This window comes from Myotis davidii, unplaced genomic scaffold, assembly GCF_000327345.1.
Source record: "Myotis davidii unplaced genomic scaffold, ASM32734v1 scaffold1115, whole genome shotgun sequence".
Classification (NCBI taxonomy): domain Eukaryota; kingdom Metazoa; phylum Chordata; class Mammalia; order Chiroptera; family Vespertilionidae; genus Myotis; species Myotis davidii.
The window spans coordinates 948,979-967,621 of record NW_006287910.1 but is presented as its reverse complement, the minus strand read 5'-3'; the positions used below and the strand labels follow the sequence as shown (position 1 = coordinate 967,621).

General features: G+C 45.1%; 1 protein-coding gene across 2 annotated transcripts in view; it reads left to right on the top strand.

The window, feature by feature from the left end:
* PDXDC1 (pyridoxal-dependent decarboxylase domain containing 1) overlaps positions 1 to 18,277 on the top strand; it is a 55,587-nt gene extending 37,310 nt beyond the window's left edge. For both annotated transcript variants that reach the window (XM_006759680.2, XM_006759681.2), the window contains exons 13-23: positions 4,135 to 4,185; positions 5,793 to 5,856; positions 7,534 to 7,622; positions 8,845 to 8,950; positions 10,674 to 10,845; positions 11,837 to 11,955; positions 12,261 to 12,382; positions 13,310 to 13,402; positions 13,479 to 13,575; positions 14,507 to 14,611; positions 16,481 to 18,277. In XM_006759680.2, the coding sequence (XP_006759743.1) occupies positions 4,135 to 4,185; positions 5,793 to 5,856; positions 7,534 to 7,622; positions 8,845 to 8,950; positions 10,674 to 10,845; positions 11,837 to 11,955; positions 12,261 to 12,382; positions 13,310 to 13,402; positions 13,479 to 13,575; positions 14,507 to 14,611; positions 16,481 to 16,740 (1,278 nt within the window). In that variant the 3' untranslated portion in view covers positions 16,741 to 18,277. The remainder of the gene's footprint in view (positions 1 to 4,134; positions 4,186 to 5,792; positions 5,857 to 7,533; positions 7,623 to 8,844; positions 8,951 to 10,673; positions 10,846 to 11,836; positions 11,956 to 12,260; positions 12,383 to 13,309; positions 13,403 to 13,478; positions 13,576 to 14,506; positions 14,612 to 16,480) is intronic.
* The last annotated feature ends 366 nt before the right edge of the window (positions 18,278 to 18,643 follow it).

The following is an 18,643-nucleotide window of genomic DNA, read 5'->3' as shown; positions in this document are numbered from 1 at the left end:
CACTTCTCTCCCTCTCTTCTCCCCCCTTCTCTCTGAGATTCATCCGTCTGTTTGATGTTTCCATGCCTGTGGTTCTGCTCCTGCATTGAGCATCTGCCTCCTGGTGGACAGTGCATGTCATAGCTACCAGTCGAACTGTCGAACTGTGGAACGGTCGAACAGTCAGACACTTAGCAGGGCTGGCAGGCAGCCTGGGACCTCAGGGCGGGTGGCTTGTCCGTCTCCTGGGCCACAGGCAGCTGCAGGCGCTGGCGCCTGGTCCAAAGGTGGGTGGCTTCTCCGTGTCCCCTGTGATGCAGTGTGGGCAGCTTCTCCGGCCGCTGAGGCCTGGGATCACGGGGCAGGCAGCTTCTCTGGCCGGCTGCAGCCTGGGATCACGGGGCAGGCGGCTTCTTCGTCTCCTAGGCTGCAGCCAGCCTCAGGCGCTGGGGCCCGGCTTCTCAGTCTTCCCGAGTACATGGGGTAAGCGGATGTGGGGCAGGCAGCTTCTCCAGCCTGCTGAGGCCTGGGATCACAGGCAGGCAGCTTCTCCGGCCGCTGAGGCCTGGGATCACGGGGCAGGCAGCTTCTCTGGCCAGCTGCAGCCTGGGATCACGGGGCAGGCAGCTTCTCTGGCCAGCTGCAGCCTGGGATCACGGGGCAGGCAGCTTCTCTGGCCAGCTGCAGCCTGGGATCACGGGGCAGGCAGCTTCTCTGGCCAGCTGCAGCCTGGGATCACGGGGCAGGCAGCTTCTCTGGCCAGCTGCAGCCTGGGATCACGGGGCAGGCAGCTTCTCTGGCCAGCTGCAGCCTGGGATCACGGGGCAGGCAGCTTCTCTGGCCAGCTGCAGCCTGGGATCACGGGGCAGGCAGCTTCTCTGGCCAGCTGCAGCCTGGGATCACGGGGCAGGCAGCTTCTCTGGCCAGCTGCAGCCTGGGATCACGGGGCAGGCAGCTTCTCTGGCCAGCTGCAGCCTGGGATCACGGGGCAGGCAGCTTCTCTGGCCAGCTGCAGCCTGGGATCACGGGGCAGGCAGCTTCTCTGGCCAGCTGCAGCCTGGGATCACGGGGCAGGCAGCTTCTCTGGCCAGCTGCAGCCTGGGATCACGGGGCAGGCAGCTTCTCTGGCCAGCTGCAGCCTGGGATCACGGGGCAGGCAGCTTCTCTGGCCAGCTGCAGCCTGGGATCACGGGGCAGGCAGCTTCTCTGGCCAGCTGCAGCCTGGGATCACGGGGCAGGCAGCTTCTCTGGCCAGCTGCAGCCTGGGATCACGGGGCAGGCAGCTTCTCTGGCCAGCTGCAGCCTGGGATCACGGGGCAGGCAGCTTCTCTGGCCGGCTGCAGCCTGGGATCACGGGGCAGGCGGCTTCTTCGTCTCCTAGGCTGCAGCCAGCCTCAGGCGCTGGGGCCCGGCTTCTCAGTCTTCCCGAGTACATGGGGTAAGCGGATGTCGGGCAGGCAGCTTCTCCAGCCTGCTGAGGCCTGGGATCACAGGCAGGCAGCTTCTCCGGCCGCTGAGGCCTGGGATCACGGGGCAGGCGGCTTTTCTGGCCGGCTGCAAACTGGGATCACGGGGTAGGTGGCTTCGTCTCCCAGGCCGCAGCCAGCCTCAGGCGCTGGAGCTGGACTTCTCTGTCTCCCCTGACTTCTACGTCTCCAATAGGCCTGGAGCGGCCAGAGCCAGGATGCTTGCATGGTAGCTGTGGTTGCCATGCAAGTATCCTGGCTCTGCCCTTCGCCATCTTTGTTGGGTTAATGTGCATATCTCTGTATCGGTTGGTGGGTGTGGCAAAGGTACGGTCAATTTGCATGTTTGTCTATTATTTGTTAAGACTAGAGGCCCAATGCATGAAAATTCATGCAAGAGTAGGCCTTCCTTCCCCTGGCTGCCAGCACCAGCTTCCCTCTGGCATCCAGGCTTCCCTCCTCCGGCTGCTGACAGGCACCTGGGACCCAGGCTGCTTCCCTCAGGGCCCGGCTTCATCAGGAAGGTCGTCCAGGATGATGTCCAGAAGACATCCAGTCTAATAAGCATATTACCCTTTTATTATTATAGATGCTATGGTTTAGAAAGCAAAAAAAGTCATATTTATGCAGTTTGAGAGCTGAGTCCTGCCTAAGCCTAAAAGCATGACATCACCTCTCTATATCTGTTTTCTTACCTGTAAACAGCGATAATGATACAACAAATGCTTGTTAGGAGGACTTAATGAGCTGATGCATATAAAGCTCTTACGGTAGTGCCTAATCACATGGTAAGTTATAATAGGTTTAAAAGTAAATCTTTGGCCCTGGCCGGTGGTTAGAATGTCAGCCCACAGACTGAAGAGTCTCAGGTTCAATTCCTGGTGAAGGTCATGTGCCTCAGTTGCAGGCTCAATCTCTGGCCCTGGTTGGGGTGCATTTGGGAGGCAGCAAGTCAATGCGTGTCTCTCATATTGCTACTTCTCTCTCTCTCTCTTCTCTCTCCCCCTTCACTCCATCCTCCCCTCCTTCCTTCCCTCTCTCTCCTTCCCTCTCTCTCTAAAAAAAATCAATGGGGAAAATATCCTCAGGTGAGGATTAAAAAATAATAATAAAAAATAAACAAAATAAAAGTATTTATTTTAAATATATACTTGGGGTTGTTTCCATATCTTGGCTATTATTTAAACACTAGAGGCCCAATGCATGAAATTCGTGCAAGAGTAGGCCTTCCTTCCCCCAGCTGCCGGCACTGGCTTCCCTCTGGCACCTGGGACCCGGGCTTCCCTCGCAGCCCTGGCTTCACCTGGAAGGTGATCCAGAAGGACATCTGGAAGGACTTCTGGTCTAACTAGCATATTACGCTTTTATTATTATAGATGGGGTGCTTATATCTTTTTTAATTAGTATTTTTGTTTTCTTCAGATAAATATCCAGAAGTGGAATAGTGGAGTTGCTGGGTCATATGGCAGCTCTATTTTTAATTTTAGTCTAATTCTCACCTGAAGATATTTTTCTGTTTGGTTTTTAGAGAGAGTGGAGGGAGAGAGGGGTGGAGAGAGAAAGAAGCATCAATGTGAGAGAGACGCTTCGGTTGGTTGCCTCCTGAATGAGCCCTGTCCAGGGCTGGGGATCGAACATGCAACCCTCTACCACTGAGCCATACAGCGCAGGGCTATTTTTAATATTTTTGAGGAACCTGCATGCTGTTTTCTATAGTGGCTGTACCAATTTACATTCCCATCAACAGTGCATAAGGTTTCCCCTTTCTCCACATGCTTGCCAACACTTGTTATATTTTTTGTCTTTTTAAAATATTTATTGATTTCAGAGAGGAAGGGAGAGAGAGAGAGAGAGATAAAAACATCAATGAAGAGAGAGAATCATTGATTGGCTGCCTCCTATACTACCCCCTACTGGGTATGTGCCCAGACTGGGAATCAAACCATGACCTCTTGGTTCATAGATCAATGCTCAACCACTGAGCCACATCGACCTGCCATTCTTTTTTTGTCTTTTTTATAACAGCCATTCTGACAGGTATGAGGTGGTATCTCATTGCATTACCCTAATGGTTAGGGATGTTGAACATCTTTTGACATGCCTGTTGGCCATCTTTATGTCTTCTTTGGAAAAAGTCTGTATAAATTTTCTGCCCATTTTTAAAAATCAGATTTTGGTTTGGTTTTGTTGCTATTGGGTTGTGTGAATTTATTATATACTTTAGACATTAACCACTTATCAGATAGATGATTTGCAAATATTTTGTCCCCTTCAGTAGGTTGCCTTTTCATTTTTTTGGTTTCCTTTGCTCTGCAGAAGCGTTTTAGTTTGATGTAGTCCCACTTGTTTATTTTTGCTTTTGTTGCCTACACTCAATAGTAGTTTTTGAATGAATGAATGACTTAAATTACTAGCATGAAAAATTCACTTGTATCTCATCAGAAAAAGCTCTTCTAGAACCACTAAATATAACTTCAAACTGAAAGAATAGGGAATATTTGCAGATGTTGAAATGCAGAGATTGTCAGCTGAATTTAGAAATCACCTTTATGCAGATGGCTTTATCTGCACAAGATCCTTATTTGCAGAGCTGCAAAGAACTCATGAAAATTGCTTCTTAATATGTTCTTGTCAGTATAATAAAATTACATAACTTGTGTTTTTTGTTTTTTTGTTTTGTTATTTACAGAGTCAACGGTTGCAAGAAAGTTTGAAGAAAGTGAACCACATCAAAATTTTGGTATAGTATAAAGTTTGATCTGTTTTTGAAGTAAATAACTTTTTAAAAAAATACATATTTTTAATTGATTTCAGAGAGGAAGGGAGAGGGAGAGAGAATCATTGATTGGCTGCCTCCTGCACACCCCTTACTGAGGATCGAGCCCACAATACGGGCCTGTGCCTTGATCAGGAGTCGAACTGTGCCCTCCTGGTTCATAGGTCGACACTCAACCACTGAGTCACACCATTTGGGCTCCCAAATATTTTTGATCCCCTGTTAGTTGAATCCTTGGATATGGAACCCATAGGTATGGAGGGTCAACTGTATAACCCTGTACAGTATTTCTTATGCACACTGACATTTAAGATCATTGAGCTCAAAGATATAAAAAAAGAAAAAGCACTCGAATCACTCTGCCTTATCCTGAGGATGGGGGAATGGGTGTAGAATTTTGACACTGTTCTTCCTATTTCCTTATTGGGCTTATCCCTCCTATTAAATATTAATCCCCTCTAACTTTAAAGTATTAATGGATTTATTTTTATGAAAGTTAAAGGAATAATAGATGTGAAGACACAGGAATTGGCTTAATAAATAGTTAGCAGATTTGAATATATATCACGTTTGATCTGAATGACATCCATGGAGTCTTTTGAAAAGTCAGTAGAGAACATCTTGGGCTGACAACTTCCTGTCATCTTTCCAAGTCATCGTTTCCTGTTATGGCCCTATGAATGAGACATCGTTCACAGAGCTTTGGAAAATAGGCTTTATGACCAGTACTGGAATTTTTGAATGCCTAGAGATCTTTCTTCCCATGTTTCCGTCTCCCTCACCTCCTGAAGTACCACAGTCTGTCAAGGGCATTGTAGCTCCTTTGTATCTTGATTCCACAGTGAGGCTGACGGCCAGCTGTGTATTTGTTCAGTGGAGAACATGAACTTGGCACTGGCTTATCTAAATGCAGTGAATGTTTTCATCTGTTATAAGTACCATTTCAGTGATTTAGACCAGTGGTCACCAACCTTTCAGACCTCATGGACCACCAGTGGTCCGCGGACCACCACTTGGCAACCGCTGATTTAGAAAATACATAGATTCAGTTCTAGACTGTGGTTATCTACATTACCAGCAGGAACTTGCATTCTATTCGGGGAGTTTGAAAAGATAAGAAGTCCTTGTTTTCCTTTTTTTTATGAGTATAAAAAGTTCCAGTCAATCCTGACTGAGTTAGCATCATTTTTGGATTCTTAAAAGCTTTGGCTCTCTCAGCACTGATTCTAGTTCAACTTTTTCCTTGCCTTTTTTTATCTTTAATGTTATAATGATTTATATTTACCCATTGTCATTAAAATTTCCTTCTACTTTAATTTCAGTGTAGCAGTGTCACTTATTGTATTTTTTTTCAGTGTCACTTACTGTAATTCAGCAGTGTATTCTCAGAACTAGCTTATAATTATTTACTGAACCCTTGATTTTTGTTTCTCTAACAACTGAAATTAACCTTTAAACTTAACTGTTTATTAAGAAAATATAAAATCTCTAGCTGGTTTTTCAAACTCTGTTTGATTTTGTAGATGTTTGAAATGTGATGTTACTGGGTAATGTCAGATTCTATTTTTCAGGTGGAAGATGAGCTCAGTTCTCCAGTAGTAGTGTTTAGATTTTTCCAGGAATTACCAGGCTCAGGTAGGTGATTTTAAAAAGAGTGTTACTTTTGTGTTTGTGTCTAAAGGCTTTTAATTTTAAACTGTTTCAAGTAAAATACATAGTCCAAAATATTTTGATTACTAAAATCTTCAGTCCTCATTTCAGAAAAATATAATAATTTTCATAAGAATTCCAGACCTAAATGCCTTAGCATTTTGTCAGTAATTTCCTATGGTAAACCAGTGGTTTCCAAATTCTAGTCTCTGCACTAGTACTGGAATGAATGAAAAAGAGTCCCTTGAAAATAGAGGTTTGGGGCCCTACTTACTAGATATTTTGATTTAGTAGGTTGGATCTAGGAATCTCTTTTTTTTAGAATGTCCCAAGTGCCACCAGCCTAGTCCAGGGCACTTATTTTTCACCTGGATGGCCACAGTCACCTCTCAACTGATCTATCAACTTGATACATTCCCCGCATCCCATTCCAGACCATTCTCTACAAGGCAGTCCGAGTGAGCATTACAAGTGGAAGTCACATCGCGTCGCTCTCTGGGATCTTACTCTTTCAGTTGAATGAGGTCCAGGCTCTGTGCTAGGTGTTGTAAGGCCTGCAGTTCTAGCCTTTCCCTTTCTGACTTCCTCTTAGGCCACTTTTCCTCCTGCTCACTAGAGTAAGATCTTTGCACTACTGTTTCCCCACCTCTAGTACATTTCCCCTCATCTTCTGGCTGACTTCTTCTCCATTTAGGTCTCCATAATGTCCACCTCCTCAGAGAGGCCTTCCCTGCCTGTGCGAGCCCCCCTTCTTGCATGGCACTCAGCAATATTAGTGATTTCATTGCTTTCTTTATGGTCTGTTTCCTCAAGTAGAATGTAAACTCCAAGATGAAGAAAACTTTATCAGCCTTATATCCCTTGGGCCTGACCCAGCTCCTGGCACGAGTAGTCATCCAGATTGTTTGATGAGTAGAGGCTGATGCTGTTTTGAAGCCCAGCTATTGGGTGATTTCTCTGATTTACCTTGCACAGTGTTCAGTTGATAATTTATAATGTTATGCTTTGATTTCCTTTTGAAATACCTTGATAGAAAACTTTTTAAATAAAGAACTCTATTTGTGTGACTATATTCAAGGGTTATATTTTTCATGAAAAAAGTAACATTTAATTTAGTAAGATACATTTATTTTTAAACTGTGCCTTAAAAAACAAAATTTGTCAGCTTAACCATTACAGGTACAATTCAGTAGTATTAAATATATTTGTATTGTACAGCAGCTCTCCAGAATTTTTTCATCTTGCAAAACTGACCCTCTAACCATTAAACAGCATCTCTCCATTTTCTTCCTCTTCCCAGCACCTGGCAAACACCATTGAACTTCCTGTTTCTATTAATTTGACATCTTCAGGTGCCTCATAAAAGCAGAAGCATGCAGTACTTGTCCTTTGTGACAGCTTATTTCACTTAGTGTCCTCAAGGTTCATCCATGCTGAGCATGTGACAGAATTTCCTTCCTTTCTAAGGCTGAATTATAGTCCTTGTATGCATACACCACATTTTGTGCATCCATTCATGTAAGATACACATTTGATTTCCATATTATTTGAAACTGTTTTGTGTGTTGATGTTAGGAGCTAAATTAAATGAAGTTGGAGGGTTGCCTTATTTAGTTTGCTGTGTTTCTGGGAAGTGAATCCCTTCCTCTGTTTTTGTTTCAGATCCAGTGCTTAAAACTGTCCCAGCACCCAACATGGCACCTTCAACAGTCGGCCGGGAGGGACACTCCTGTGATGCACTGAATCGCTGGGTAAGAATGGCAGTTGTGCGCTTTACGTCCCAAATGGTTGGAATAACACATGGCCATGTCTGGGAAATGAGACCCACGGGGGGGGGGGGGGGGGGGAGCCTCCTGTGAAGGCGGGCTTGGTCCTGGGCTTCTGTTCCTAATCAGATCACTGCCTCCCATACCCCTGGCTCCGGCAGGTCTTCCCAGCATATTTCCTCAGTTTCCTCATGTGACCATTTCTTTGCTGTTAAACAACATGCACAATGTAGATTACAGTGCAGCCACTTTGGGGTTCTGGTGAGGGTCTGTGGTGATACCAGAAAGCACATAAGCCAGGCCCCTGAACACCGCCGGGGCAGTCTGGCAGTATGAATTGTGCTCTGGCTGCCTTTGACACTAAAATTGTACCTCCAAGGATCTCAGTCTAAAGAATGTTCTAAACAATGTAAGGATGTTTAGCACAGAATTATACATCCTAGCAAAACATTGGACATGCCCAACCTAGGGCATTTGGTGAATAAGTAATGGTATGTCAAAAGAGCCAGATTAAACCATGTGTCTGGGTGTTTATGAAAGAAGGGAAATGGTCATAAGTTATATGGAAAATGAAGATTACAACCCAGTGTATAGACTGTCCTGGTTTATGACAACAATAAGGCATGCACACACACACACACACACAGGGAGAAAGACAGTGTGGGCGTGCCACATGACATCAGTGGTATATTGTGGGTAATTTTTATTTTATTCACTTGGTTTACCTGTATTTCTTAGATTTTTCTACAATGAACTTAGGTTTTTTTATTAAGAATAGATGTAAAATTTACTGTTTTAAAAAAGGAATTATGATAGCATTCAAAGAAAATCAAAAGATTAAAGGAGCTTAACTGATGTAGCTTAGTGGTTGAGCATCGACCTATGAGCCAGGAGGTCACGGTTTGATTCCCAGTGAAGGCACATGCCCAGGTTGTGGGCTTGATCCTCAGTGGGGGGTGTGCAAGAGGCAGCCGATTGATGATTCTCTCTCTCATTATTGCTGTTTCTATCTCTTGCCCTCTCCCTTAAATCAGTAAAAACATATTTTTTTTAAAAAAAGGTAAGATTTCCTTTTTAAAAAAAAAGATTAAAGGAAATTAGCCCCCCAGGAGCTTCTTGAGTCTGGGGCTGAATGGACGAGGGTAGGTCTGAAGACACTTGATTCCCTCCTTGCAGGAGTGTGTTCATTCGACCCTTTTCCCTGCAGCTGGGAGAACAGCTGAAACAGCTGGTACCTATGAGTGGCCTCACCGTCATGGATCTGGAAGCAGAGGGAGTGTGTGTGAGGTTCAGCCCTTTGATGACAGCGGCAGGTAACTTGTCTCCATGGATTGCCCTCACTTTTGTTCTGGGGAACAACAGTGACATGTCTATGGAAGTCCAGGCTGTGGGGTTTTATAGCTTTCCCTTATGCTATTCTGTTCTCTTTGAAAAGGATTTTTCTTTTCTTTTGGGTTAAATTTAGGTAAATTAGCCTTCCAGTGTAATTTCTCAGAAACAGAGACTTCTGAAGTCACTTGAACTCCTGTGTTTTGATGTCTTGTGACCCTTTTCTGTCAGTGGTTCTCAGTCCAGACTATATTAGAAGCACCTGTGAAGCTTTGAAAACTCCCAGCGGCTGGGCCTCACCTACAGAGATTCTGATTTCCTTGGTCTAGAGTGGAGCCTGGGCATCTTATCTTTAAAGGTTCCCTTGGTGCCCTAACCGGTTTGGCTCAGTGGATAGAGCGTCGGCCTGTGGACTGAAAGGTTCCAGGTTTGATTCTAGTCAAGGGCATGTACCTCGGTTGCAGGCACACCCAGGAGGCAGCTGATTGATGTTTCTCTCTCATCAATGTTTCTAACTCTATCCCTCTCCCTCTCTGTAAAAAAACCAATAAAATATATTTTTTAAAAGTTCCCTTGGTGATTCACATAGGCCAGCAAAGGCTGAGAGCCACTTTTAGTCATTTAAGAGAGATTGTAGCTGAACGTACCTGGTCTCTGATGACAGAGTCCTGGGTATTTGTTCCCATAGGCCGCTTCATACCTGCAGGGACTTTGAGCAAGTTACTTACCTCCAGGCCTATTTCCCACTACCTCATGGTAATGGTGTGAATATTCAAATGAGAACATGTATATGAAATGCCTTAGTGCTTAGCATATTATAGTAGGCATTTAAAAATAAGCTGAAAAAAGATGTATTAAATTTTTGTTGTGCTTTTATTTTGAAATGATTTAGACATTTTCAGAAAATGTTTGATGGTTTTTCATGAAACGTTCTCAACATTTTGGGATATTTTCTCAAACACATCAAAGTAGGGAAGTTAGGCGTCTGTCTTGCAGAGAAAAGCTGTTGTGAAGATGGCTGGTGGCCTTGGGATTCTCCAGGAGTCTCTGCTCCTGCCGCCCAGCATCCTCACCCAGCCCGAGGCTTGGTCTCTGACACTGGAGAAGCAGGCTGAGGGCACCGAGGCAGCATGTACTGCGGCTCAGTGAGGTCATGCGCAGTGTTCGAATCCACAGAACTGAGGGAGCCATGATGGTGCCAAGACTCTTGGATCCCTGCAGCCCTGAGACCTCTCAGGCTCTGATCTTCAGAAGTGACTTGGTTCTGTCTTCATCACCCTGCCCTTCCTGCCTCCCGCCACAAGCACACCAAAATACCTTTCTTCCAAGATGTTAATGTACAGAAACAACTGTATGGTTGCCTCTTTGGTGTTACTTGCAATAGGATGTTTATGTTTATAACTTGATTTAAGCAAAATCATTCTGTGGAAAGAATCTCATTTTTACATTAGAGTTTCATTGTGTATTCAGTTGGAGGGGCTAATTCTATTTGTAAGAAAAAACTGTCTGCACCTGGAGGATCTGGCTATATAATACCAGATTCTTCCATATCTAGGTTTAGTAGCTTTTTATTTTTTTAGCTCCTCAGCTCCAGCTAATTGGATGTACCTAGAACTGTTGTCCTTTCTGGTAAAGGAAGTGGGTGCCCTGCCTCTAATTTTTAGCTATTCCTTAAGCATTTCTCTAACATTCCGTGAATGTTTTCAGTTTTAGGAACTCGGGGAGAGGACGTGGATCAGCTCGTAGCCTGCATAGAAAGCAGGCTGCCGGTCCTGACCTGTACACTACAGCTGCGAGAGGAGTTCAAGCAAGAAGTGACAAGAACAGCAGGCCTCTTACACGTTGATGACCCTAACTGGCCTGGAATAGGGGTTGTCAGGTATGGTTTCTGCTTATTGCCTGATGTGAATTTCTCTTTGCTGTATAAAGACCATGCTGGGTCATTTTATGAACCAACTAAAAATCTCAGATGAATATGTGTAGTCACAGTAAAAACAGCTAATGAATATTCATTTAGAAGGTTCTGGTCCTGCCCGATTTGGCTCATTGGATAGAGTGTTGGCCCACAGACTGCTGGGTCCTGGGTTCAATTCCGGTCAAGGGTATATACCTCGGTTACAGGCTCAATCCCCAGCTTGCAGGTGAGGGAGGAACCAATTGTGTCTCTGTCACATCAATATTTCCCTCTTTTTCTGTCTTTTCCCTCCCTTCCACCCTCTAAAAAATGGAAAAATATCCTTGGGTGAGGACTAACAACAAAAAGATCAACCAATGAATGCATCAATAAGTAGAGCAACAAATCAATGTTGCACTTTCCCTCGCTCTCTCAAATCAGTAAGTAAATTAATAATAAAAAAGTAGTAATTCTGGCACTTAAAAAGCACAGGTAGCAGGCGATGGGACCCACCCACTGCACTCAGTGCAGTAGGAGTTGCTGCATGTGCTTTTGTGCCAACTCCCCGTCACTAGGAGACATATACAGGTCTACAACTGACAGATGGTTCCTGTCCGCGGCGTGTGAGGAAAAGGGCTGGTTCCCCAGCGGAGCAAACTCCTGCATCCCCTGTAGTCAGTGTGCTGTCCTTCCTGTGGCTGCTTTCCATTTCCTTTCAGGATGGGGGACAGCTCCCTTTTTAATCACAAATGATGAGACTTCAGACGTTGGCCTCTCTGTAAATTTCCTGGCCTCACAGACTTGCCTTTCCGTGAGACAGCCTTGAAAGTTTTGGTCTTGAAACACCCCAAGTGGCTCCTTTGTCCCTTTGCCTCATTCCACATTCTTGGTAACCTCCCGTGGCTTAGACTCCCCCAGCGTCTGAGAGACGTTTGTTATTCTAGACTTAAACACTGTTGTTTGATGTTGTTTACAGGTATGAACATGCTAATGATGATAAGAACAGTTTGAAATTAGATCCAGAAGGGGAAAAAATCCATACTGGACTCCTGAAAAAGTTAAACGAACTAGAATCTGACCTTACATTTAAAATGGGTAATTACTACTTTTATAAGTCAACTGTTAACTTTGCAAGGACATTTTTAACTGGCATACTTAGGAGAAAATGGGCTTTATCTTTTTGAGAAAACATTATTTTAGTTCTTCCTGAGGGGTGAGCTAGCTCCTTTCCCCTTCCGCAGCCTCTCCAGGCTTCCCGTCTCCTCGTTAGAACCACTTTCCCCGTCCCAGAGGGAGGTTCTTTTGCATGTACAGAGAAGAACATGCAAAATGTACTGAGAAGTGGGTCGGTGTCTGACTCATGACAGGTAACCAAGTTGGTCTGTTGTTTCTTCCCACAGGCCCTGAGTATAAAAGCATGAAGAGCTGTATTTACATTGGCATGGCGAGTGATGACATAGATATTCCCGAACTAGTGGAGACCATTGCAGTCACAGCGCGAGAAATTGAGGAAAACTCAAGGGTCTGTAAGACTAACGAAAAATCTCGTTCCTTTTCTAGGTTTTGCCCAGGCAACTAGCTGGAGTCACAAATGTCTGTTCATTCATTCTTTCCCCAAAAGTTTTTAAACGTTTGCTATGAATTAGGTATTGTTCCGGGCATTAGGAATGCCAAGTGGGTTTGACATGGTACTTTCCTTTGGGGAACTCACAAGCCAGTGGGGGAGAGATATACATATAACAAAGTGAGGTGGTAAACGCTATAGAAGTTAGCGGTAGCTGCGCATTCAGAAAGATACTTTCACTGTCTGACAAGGTCAGGGATCACTTCCTGGTTGTAGCTGGGTCCTGAGGCTGAATGAGACAGATGTTTGATAACGAACCTCCCACCAGTGACAGACCTGCTCCTGTTGGCCAGTTGGCGTGGAAAAGCGGGCTCTGAGGCTTAAAGCTGGTTCTCCAAACCAGAGATTGGAGTCACTAGAAATCACTCACAAGGAGAGAAAAGGGACCAAACCAAGATTGATCCGAGAGGAGACAGAAACGTGTCACGTGTGTCACTTTTGGTAGGGTGGGGGAGAGAAGGACATTTGATTCATTCTTGAATGGACTTTGCAGTTTCTTCCAAACCTGACTACCTCACTTCTGACTCCATTTCCACGAATGAGGAGCCACATGTCTATTTTCTAATAATGTGACATTCAGAGCCCGAGGATGGTTATTTCTCCTCTCTGTTCCCTGGCTGATGAGGCTGGTCACCAAGGTCTGTCTGCCTAGACCTCCTTGAGCCTTTTATCGTCTTCTGTTTGATTTTCTGTTTATTTTTACACTGACCTTTTCAACTGTAGAATTCCATTAGAAAAATGTCCCCAGTGCTGTGTTAATAGTTCTTCTAGGCCCCAGGCAGTAAGTTTAGATGACAAGTAATGCCTTTCTTGGTCTTAACACAGCTTCTGGAAAACATGACAGAAGTGGTTCGGAAAGGAATTCAGGAAGCTCAGGTTCAACTGCAGAAGGCCAATGAGGAGCGCCTTCTGGAAGAGGTGAGTCTGCTGAGTGGCTCAGGCTGGGAGCCAGACTGGACAGGGTGGTGATGTTGAGCAACGTTCTGTTTTGCAGGGAGTGTTACGGCAGATCCCTGTAGTAGGATCCGTGCTGAATTGGTTTTCTCCAGTCCAGCCTTCACAGAAGGGAAGAACTTTTAACTTAACAGCAGGTAGGACTAACAGCCTCCTCCCGGATCTCTGTACCTGGAGAGTTTGGACCAAATGCCCTGGATCCCGCTCATGCCGACAAGCCTTGTGTGTGTCCCATGCTTTATCCTGGGTCCTGTGCCAGGAATCTGCCTGCCCTTGTGACTTTCTCCTCTCCCCTCTCCTAACCCCTTGGCTAAAATGGCCCAAAAGCAGATACGCATTGCCCACAGCAGATCTCTCTTCCTGGAATCCAGTGAGAACATGTTTCCTCAGCTGTTCAGGCCCTGAGGACTGTCTGGGCATTTGGTGTCGGTGTGAACATTGCAGTCCTCATTAGTGTTTTGCCCAGTAAAGTAATGCCTTTGCCCAGTGAAGACCATGGTCTGTAGCACTGGACTATTTGATTTCAAACCAGGCAACCAGCAAGAATTAACAGTTGCTGGGGTTTGGGGGAGATGATATCCAACAAGACTCCTTTCCTGTTCTACCAGGGCCCCTTCCTGTGTACCTTCCCCAGGAAATGATGACTCCACTGTGATATGACAACCAGAGATAATCTGACTTTTAAAACCTGCCATGCCTCAGCCTTTAGCAAAGAGGCATTCATTCCTTGTTGCTAAAGCACTTCCAAGGGGGAAGTTAGGGTGTTTCCCACTTGGGTCTGGTTCTCCAGGCGTGCTTAGGACAGCCACACTGCTGGCTGTCTTCACGTGTACACAGGATAGCTGGAGAGACGAGGATGAAACACTCCAGCAGGGCCGGGACTCCTGAGCACAGCTGTGAGGTGGCTTTCTCCAGTTCCGGCATGTTTCAGGAGTACCGAAGTCTCCACTAGTCTGTGTGAGGCTGCATGGCTGGAGAAAGCTCAGTAGGGAACAAGGCTGAATGGGAGCATCTCTCAAGGCAGTCCGTGTCAGAGTTTCCACCCACCCACCCCTCTTACCCTGGCAGGCTCTCTGGAGTCCACAGAACACACGTATGTCTACAAAGTACAAGATACAGGAGTAACACCGCCTCAGACCCCCTCAGGCACTCGAACTAAACTCAGATTTCCAGGTATGTTATATCTTCACTAGAGGCCTGGTGCATGAATTCGTGCATGGGAGGGGTCCGGCCGGCCGCCCAAATGGGGGCCGATTGGGGGCGGGGCCAGCCGGGGGCCAGGGGTCTAATGCTGGAAGCTATAGCTTCCCCCAGCTGGATCTAATTATACTTTAAGGGTGGCCAAAAGAAAACCCACAACGAACTGTTTTGCATTTCACGTGCCATGAGATGAAATTATGTGTTGTTTGCAAACATATGTCAAGATGGATGATGGCCCTTTAATGATTTTTGCGTTCTTCCTGGGGCTCTACCCTCAGTTTCCCAATATGATCTTCATGTCTGTTTGTTTAAAAGTTTTTGTTTTTGAATGTGCCTACTCTTCGCTGTTGCTCCTGGCAGCCTGCAGGTCCTCTTCACCGCCCCATTTAAAGAAAGATTGAAAGCTCACCTAATCTGCAAGGCACTGCAATTTCACAAAATCCCCACCCGGCCTCTCTACATTCCTCCGCAAAGGGCCACCATCCCGTTAATGCTGAGGTCGCCTTTTTGGCTAACTTGGAAGGTCTCCCGGGGCTGCGGGTAATGGAGGGAGAATTCCACACCTTGGCTGCAGTATTAGCAGAGCCCTCGGGAGATTCTGGTCTGGGTCAGAAGGGACTGATAATTATTTTCGTGTGCTTGCACTAAATGTACATGCACCAGGGAGCCAGGCAGTGATTTAGGGGTGTTGGGCCTATCGAGGTCGGGGCCAGCTGGGGGGAGGGGCCTCAGGCAGTTGGCAGCTGGCCCTGCCCCCAATTGGGATATTGGGGGCCGATCGGGGGCCGGGCTGGCCAGGGGTGGGGCCGATCATGGCCCAGATCAGGCTGGTTGTCTGCCACAGTGTGTGTCAGAGCCACTGGTCGTTCTGTTCGTTCTGCGCTAATGGTTGCTGGGCTTTTATATATATAGATGTTTGAGTTCATTAGTATTAAAGAAAATGGTTGGCCCTGGCTGGTGTGGCTCAGTTGGGCATTGTCCTGTTCACCAAAAGGTTGCTGGTTCAATTCCCAGTCAGGGCACATGCCCTGGTTGCAGGCTTGATTTCTAGTAAGGGGCATGTTCAGGAGGCAGCCAATTGACGTTCTACTCTCACATTGATGTGTCTGTCTCTCTTTCCTTTCCCCTTCCCCTCTCAAAATAAAAAAAGAAAATGGTTTACCTTTCTCTTGGAAAAATAGACTTTTGCATCATTTGATGTTTTTCCATTTGGTATTGCCTACACTCCTTTGTTTTCATGGTCTTTAACCCAAAGTTCCATTTCTCTTCAGTTAAGACCAGCTGTCCCTTTTTTTGTTTTTAATTTTTAATATATTTTTATTGATTTCAGAGAGAAAGGGAGAGAGATAGAAACATCAATGGTGAGAGAGAATCATTGATTGGCTGCCTCCTGCACGCCCCCTACTGGGGATCAAGCCTGCAAACCAGGCATGTGTCCTTGGTTGGAATCAAACCTAGGACCCTTCGGTCCACAGGCTGATGCTCTATCCACTGAGCCAAACCGGTTAGGGCCCAGCTGTCCCTTTAAATACCTTTCCAGTAGCCTTGGGCTTCAGCCTTGGGAGAATACCTCTGTAGCACTCCCGAGGGGGAAGTTAGGGTCTTGAGAGCTGACATCTGTTTAACCTGGTGTTTACTCTCCAAAGTCCTAGCCTTGGGAGCATGTCAGTCCATTATCAACTCTTTTCTTGTCTCATTACTTAAATGCTTCCAAACCAGTAATTCTGGGGATTTCCACTGAACGGTTGGAATTGATAAAGCAATCTCTTGTTGCACAGATAGCTTTGTTGCAGAAGTATCCTTTATCGAACTTTCAGTGCTGTTTATCCCTTCTTTCTTTAGGCCAGAAGCCTTTTAAAAAGTCCCTAAGAGGCTCAGATGCTCTAAGCGAGACAAGCTCAGTCAGTCACATTGAAGACTTAGAAAAAATGGAGCACCTGTCCAGTGGGCAGGAACAAGAGGCCCTGGAGGCTAACAGCCCTGAGCAACACCCTGGGGCTCCCGCCCCTCAGGAAGCCGAGCAGACCGGAACCTTCCAGAACAGAGCCCAGGGCCCAGAAGATGACCGCCCACAGGTAGAAGAACCGGAAAACTTAAGATAAAATTCAGTGTTTGGTTTGAGACTGTACTGAACTGAATATTGTGTCATGGAAGATAGTTATACTGAAAATGTGAACTGTGCCACATGCTAATACAAGAGAAATTACTGTTATTTGTGCTTTAACTGGCTTTTTGCACACGTATGTGCAAAAAAATCAGGGTAACTGATTTGTCTAATGTAATGGGTACAGAGAACAACTGTTGTTTCTGTCTATCCAACTGTAGTAATAACTTACCCCCAAGTTACTGTAAACACTTTTTATTCACAAAGAACACTCAGAATGTCAAGTGTCTGCCACTTGCAACACGTGCTCTTATCTTGTAAACATAAATTATTAGTTACACATAACTTTCTGGTAAGACAGCTTTCTTTAGAACTCTCCGGGTCCTCTGCTGTACCGCTGCAGAGAGACAGACAACCTTCCTTGCCATCTACTTTAGTTGGTGTTTGGTTTGATCAGGTTGCAGTAAACAGCTGGACCGTGTTGGCGTGAAAGAGAGTGGGTTTCAGTGGAAGTGTAAATGAGCGTCAGAGCCCTCTCTGGCCGGCCCCAGCTGCTGCTTTCCCTGAAGACATAAGTAAGGACTGTGTCCGCTCAAGCTGTGGCAGGCTATCAAGCAAGTTAGACTGGGCAGTGCTTCTGTCTGTGACTTTCCTCTGCCACAAATCCATTTCCCCCTTTATATACTATTTCTAAACTAACTAAATGACTCCTCTATTAAGAGAAACTGTAAAGACTCTTCTTGACCATATATATGTATATTTTTAAATATTGGTAAAGCTTTTAAATTGGCACAAGAGAACAGACTGTGCTCATTTCTATGTTTAATATCTGAAAACCTAATAGATGCTACTCCTAAAAGCCTAATATTTAACATGCTGTGTAGCACCCAGTTAAATTTAAATTCTAAAATAAGTATACTTTTGACCTGCTTCACATGGGAGCTTCCATAGCTTTGTCCCACTAGCAGCTCACCCCTTCAGGCCCAACACACAAATAAGAAAGAGAGAAGTAAGCTTTCTCAGGCTGATCAAGCCAGACTACTGCTGACATAACTGGTTAGCCCTTCCATGACTGCCCATGTCTACTTTTCCAGAGGACGGCACCCCTTCACTCACCATAGGCAATGGCCCGTGCCTTCCAGTCCAGCAGTCAGGCTTGAGAGACCTTGAGACGGTGGGAATTTACACTGGGTTTGTGGACTGTAGTATTGGAAGCCTTAGTTACACCACAGTAAGCCTATAATTACACTCTGATTTGATATGATTTCTGACATCTGGCATTTGTCAAAATGCAATTTTCCTTTATCTTTTTTTGTGTGTGTGTGCAGATGATTAAACAAAGTCTTCCCTGTTTATTTGGTGCAATGAAGTATAGCAGATAAAATGGGGGAAGGGGAAATTATCACCTTTAACAAGATTAATTTTTAAATGTTTTTATATATATTTGGAATTGTTAAATTGGTTTTGCTGAAACAGAATTTCACCCTTGAGATACTATTTGAATGTTGGTTTCAATAAAGGTTCTTGAAATTGTTCCCAGTGAGTTCGGTTCATAAATTTTACTATCAGTAAAGCATAGTGACTTCCTCTTGGATAGACAGAAACTTCAGAAAAATAAAGATTTCTGAAAAATGTAACTTGCATAAAAATCACAATTTGGGCATTTTAACGACCTAATACTTAAAAGAACAGATTTATCAGTGGTTTTGTGTAACACTCGGATTAAATTTATTCTCATGGGAAATTATCTATTTTAGAGATAATTATAATGCACGACATTGAGATCAAATCCTGCTTGTCCTTCTGAACCTTCCATCCCATTCATCTAGAAGTACATTTGTATCAGTTTTGGATTTGATGCTTCTAAAATATTTTGGGGCCAAGAAAAACACCACCCTCAG